Here is a 5600-nt window from a genome sequence, read left to right as displayed (position 1 = left end):
CTGCTTGTGCAACTTATTCCCTACAGATACCTTGTAACACCAAAATCTGTTTAATTGTCGATGAATTGGTTTCGTGTTCCTGTATGTTCATATATCGTTGATGGTTTTGTTTTTCAGACAAAGCGGGCAGGCTGTGGACGTTATCAGCCGCGCTTTCGTAGGATCGGCTTAGAGCTGACCGCCGAATGGAAGAAAATCAACGAAGAGTCGCAAGAGCGAAAGATTACTTTGACAGCAGAGCGCGTCTTGGAAGTGTTCAAACGAATTTCCGATGAAGATTGCTTGTCACTGGGTTTCGATCCGCGCTATGCCCGTCCCGACTGGATGATCGTCACTGTACTTCCAGTTCCACCGTTAGCTGTGCGGCCAGCTGTGGTTATGTACGGTGCTACCCGAAACCAAGATGACCTGACACACAAATTAGCTGATATCATCAAAGCTAACAACCAGCTCCGTCGTGATGAACAGAATGGTGCCGCATCTCATATACTTGCCGAAGATATTCGAATGCTACAATTTCACGTAACGACTATGACTGATAACGACGTACCGGGTTTACCAAAGGCAATTCAAAAATCAGGGCGTCCATTGAAATCCATCAAAACGCGTTTGAAAGGCAAAGCTGGCCGGATTCGAGGCAACCTGATGGGGAAGCGCGTCGATTTTTCCGCACGTACAGTCATCACAGCTGACCCGAATTTGAATCTCGACCAAGTGGGTGTTCCACGGACAATTGCGCAAAACCTAACCTATCCGGAAAATGTCACACAGTTCAATATTGATCACCTCCAGAAGCTTGTTCAGAACGGTACCCTGTATCCAGGTGCGAAATTTATTGTTCGTGAAAATGGTGATCGCATTGACCTTCGCTACCACCCAAAAGTGGCCGATCTTACGCTCCAAGTCGGTTATGTTGTTGAACGGCATATGCTGAACGATGATTATGTTATTTTCAACCGACAGCCTACGCTTCACAAAATGTCCATGATGTGCCATCGAGTTAAAGTGCTTCCTTGGTCGACGTTTCGTTTGAATCTGTCAGTTACCTCACCATACAATGCTGATTTCGATGGTGATGAAATGAATCTACACTTGCCCCAGTCTGTTGAGACTAAAGCTGAAATCAGTCAGCTGGCTCGCGTTTCTCGGTTGGTTATCACTCCACAGGCCAACAAACCCGTCATGAGTATTGTGCAGGACACACTGACGGCCGTAAACAAAATGACACAACGGGATGTCTTCCTCAATCGCGCTGAAATGATGAATCTCCTCATGTACCTGCCCACGTGGAACGGCCGTATGCCGAAACCGGCAATATATAAACCACAACGCTTGTGGACCGGAAAGCAGCTGTTTACTCTGATCATTCCCGGCCGCGTGAACTGTATTCGAACTCACAGTACCCATCCGGAAGACGAAGATGGCGGACCTTACCGCTGGATTTCCCCTGGCGATACTAAGGTGATTGTCGATGATGGTGATTTGATTGCAGGTATTCTGTGCAAAAAGACGCTTGGCTCTGGTTCAGGTTCACTCATCCATATCGTTGCCCTGGAACATCACCACGAGCAGGTCAGTATGTTTTTCAACAACATTCAAACAGTGGTTAATAACTGGCTGCTGATTGAAGGACACACTATCGGCATCGCTGATACACTGTATGATCAAGCCACTCGACGACAAATTGGTGAAACCATTACCAAAGCGAAAGATGCCGTCTTCGAGATAATTGACCAGGCACACAACTATGATTTACAACCCACACCTGGGAATACTCTACGTCAGACGTTTGAAAATAGTGTGAACAAGATTCTCAATGATGCTCGCGATAAAACCGGAAGCTGCGCCCAGCGATCGCTTTCAAAGTATAACAACTTCAACATTATGGTGGTAGCTGGCTCTAAAGGCTCCCGCATTAACATCTCTCAGGTTATTGCTTGTGTCGGTCAACAAAACGTGGAAGGAAAACGTATACCTTTTGGATTCCGTCACAGGACACTACCTCATTTCATTCAGGACGATTATGGTCCCGAATCCCGTGGGTTCGTGGAGAACTCCTATCTCGCTGGCTTGACGCCCACTGAATTCTTCTTCCACGCCATGGGCGGTCGCGAAGGTCTGATCGACACTGCTGTGAAAACGGCCGAGACGGGTTACATACAGCGGCGTCTGATAAAAGCGATGGAGTCCGTTATGGTTAAATACGATGGAACGGTGCGCAATCAGATAAACCAACTTATCCAACTTCGCTATGGAGAAGACGGACTTGACGCGACTCATGTTGAATTTCAAAGACTGCCGACATTCAAACCATCTCACGCAGCTTTCGAGCATGGATTCCGTTTTGATATTGGCAATGAACGGGCCCTGAGGCGATGTATGCCGGAGGACGTAGTTCGGAGTTTGGCCACAGATTCGCAAACTCAGGCTGAATTGGATGCAGAGTGGATGCAGCTATGCACTGATCGCGAGACTCTACGTTCTATCATACGCAAAACAGATGATACTGTGGTTTTACCATGCAATATTAACCGGCTTGTTATGAATGCTCAGAAAATTTTTGAGATAGACCCTTTGTCGAAAACAAATGTACACCCGAGGCAGGTCGTAGAAATGGTCCGAGAAACCTGCAAACGCCTTGTGGTCGTACCCGGTGACGACCGGTTAAGCCGAGAGGCCAACGCCAACGCAACTTTGCTTATGGGTGCACTGATTCGTTCGTCATTGTGCGCGAAGAAGGTGATCAACGAATACCGTTTGAGTTATGAAGCGCTTGATTGGGTCCTGGGTGAAATTCGAGCCCGTTTCCAACAGGCGCAGATTCATCCTGGGGAAATGGTCGGAGCACTGGCGGCACAGTCTCTGGGTGAGCCCGCCACACAAATGACGCTGAATACTTTCCACTACGCTGGTGTGTCCGCGAAAAACGTCACCTTGGGCGTACCACGATTGAAGGAAATTATCAACGTGAGCAAAAAGCCAAAGACTCCTTCTATGACAATCTACTTAACAGGTCCAGCAGCACGTGATGCTGAACGAACGAAAGACGTTGTAGCACGTTTGGAGCATACCACTCTTCGTCGTTTGGTGAACAGTACCTATATTTACTATGACCCCGATCCGAAAAATAGCGTCGTTGAGGAGGATAGGGAGTGGGTATCTACCTACTATGAGCTACCTGACTTTGATGTCAACGCCATCAGTTCGTGGATGCTTCGTATCGAGTTCGCACGAAAAGGGATGACGGGTAAAAAGTTATCTATGGAGCAAATTTCGGATAAAATAACGCGCGCATTCGGTAACGATTTGATCTGCCACATCCCAGATGATAACCTAAAATTGGTGATGCGCATACGAATAATGAACAGTGACCTCGAGAAGGATTTGAAAGAAGCCGATACCACATCTGATAAGATGGAGGACGATACTTTCTTGCGGTTCATCGAAGCCAATCTACTCTCAGATATTACGCTACAAGGTATCCCACAGATCACAAAAGTTTATATGCACAGGCCGCAGACGCAAGACAAAAAGCGGGTGGTTATCAAAGATGATGGAAGTTTCGATGCTGTGGCTGAGTGGATGTTAGAGACTGATGGCACCTGTTTGATGAGGGTGTTGGCGGAGCGAGATGTGGACCCCACACGCACTGTCAGCAATGACATCGTTGAGATCTTCGAAGCGCTTGGTATTGAGGCTGTACGTAAAGCAATCGAGTGTGAAATGTATCACGTCATTTCTTTCGATGGGTCATATGTAAACTACCGACATTTGGCATTACTATGTGACATTATGACAGTTAAAGGTCACCTTATGGCAATTACTCGTCACGGACTAAACCGGCTTGACACAGGTGCCCTGGCACGTTGCAGTTTTGAGGAAACAGTAGATATCTTGATGGATGCAGCAACGCACGCGGAATGTGATCCAATGGCGGGTGTTTCAGAAACAATAATGCTGGGCCAGCTGGCAAAGATAGGCACTGGATGTTTTGATTTACTGTTAGACTCTGCAAAATGTCAAGAAGCTCAACCTATTCCACTGGCAGGTGTGGTTGGTATGGGGTTATTCAACGCTCCAGGGTTTGAGGGGATAGCTTCTCCAGGCCTCGGACTGAGCATGGGTCCCGATGGTCTCCCTGTTCTTGTTGGAGATATTGGTTATCAAACACCTTGGGACAGCGCACATTCTCCGGCAGGTTCTATTGATGCCTCTCCGAACTATCGCGGTGCCCTTGGAGGCGCAACAGCACCACATAGTGCCATGTTTTCCCCAGCAGTTCGTTACGATTCCTCACTTTCTCCTGGCCGCAGTCCCCAACTGGATAGTCCTCGCACACCTGAAGCCTTCTCCCCAGCTGCATACACCAGCTTTGCAAGTCCTTTATCACTTGCAGGAACACCACAAACTGAGTTGGGATCTCCTGGTTCTAGCCCCGGCCATTCAGGCAGTATGAGCAGCGGTTCTTTTGGCTACGGTGGCTCAGGCAGTCTTCGAGCAGATATTTTCTCTCCAATTCACAAGCCCTCCTACGCCGGTACTGGGAGTAGCTCTAGTTTCAGTGCAGGAGCTGACAGTAATTCGCCTACTTTCTCTCTGCAGCAGTCATACGAACCAATGTCAGTCGGCTATACCCAGCGATCACCTCATCACCCCAGCTTCTCCGGCTACGGTATGATTTCCAGTGGTTCCTACGGGCCATCCAGTGACTCACCTGACAGCATAAATTACTCCTACAGTCCACACAGTCCTATGCCTACTGGAGGTGGTAGCTCGGCTAGCCGAGATTATATCGGTTGGAGTACGTTACCGGGCTCGGAAACACCTGGTGTTTCGCCCAGCTCACCATCACCTGGAATGAGCGCGAGCAGTTTAAGCGGTAGTCGACCGTCTTTCTATCCCAATAGCCAACCAGCTTCACCCCTTTCCTTCAATGCCTCACCATCTGCTCCTCGATATAGCCCCCCTACACTCGCCGGCAGTTCTTCCATGGAGAGCTACTCCCCTCAGATGACGACACCTAGTTCTCCAGGTGGGGCACCCAGTGGAACTTTAGGAGGTCCCAGTCATTCCCCGCTGTCCTATCCAACAACATGTTGGTTCTTGTTGGAGATATTGGTTATCAAACACCTTTGGACAGAACCAAGATGCTAAATATTTAGTTATAAAACACGTGACATTACCGAGTGTACTTATAGCAGCGCGCAGACACAAAACCAAGATGTGGGTTCAGGCGATAGTGAGTGTTGGATCTGGGAAGATCGGATGTCTGGAAGGTTGTAACCTAAATGAAGTCTGTCAAAATTTCCAGAGGAAATGCGTCGCTAAGAGACAGTGACTGTCGCGATTTGTTGTCACGTTAGCTTTGATATGGACACCCATATCCAAGGAACAAAGCACCCGTCAGGTTTATGGTGGCGATTAGGTCGGTTGTAAAGCCGGGTGTTTCAACTGGAGGTCATGCGTTAAACTGACTGAAGATCAAACTATTTTCCTTTCATGCGTTCAGCACACAAAGAATTTAATATAGTATTAAAAAAATCCTGGGATCCAATTTTTTGGGCAGGTGCTCTTTCTTGGTAAATTCAAATGGGCTCATA

General features: G+C 47.9%; 1 protein-coding gene across 1 annotated transcript in view; it reads left to right on the top strand.

The window, feature by feature from the left end:
• The window catches only part of T265_00004 (hypothetical protein), a gene marked incomplete at both ends in the record, with an annotated part of 25039 nt that extends 19885 nt beyond the window's left edge, over positions 1-5154 (top strand). Inside the window, one exon of the mRNA XM_009163661.1 lies at positions 118-5154. Within this exon, the coding sequence (XP_009161925.1) occupies positions 118-5154 (5037 nt within the window). The remainder of the gene's footprint in view (positions 1-117) is intronic.
• Positions 5155-5600: the final 446 nt, after the last annotated feature.

This window comes from Opisthorchis viverrini (genome assembly GCF_000715545.1).
Source record: "Opisthorchis viverrini unplaced genomic scaffold opera_v5_1, whole genome shotgun sequence".
Lineage (NCBI taxonomy): Eukaryota > Metazoa > Platyhelminthes > Trematoda > Opisthorchiida > Opisthorchiidae > Opisthorchis > Opisthorchis viverrini.
The sequence above is the reverse complement of the archived record's forward strand: the minus strand, read 5'-3'. Positions and strand labels throughout refer to the sequence as shown.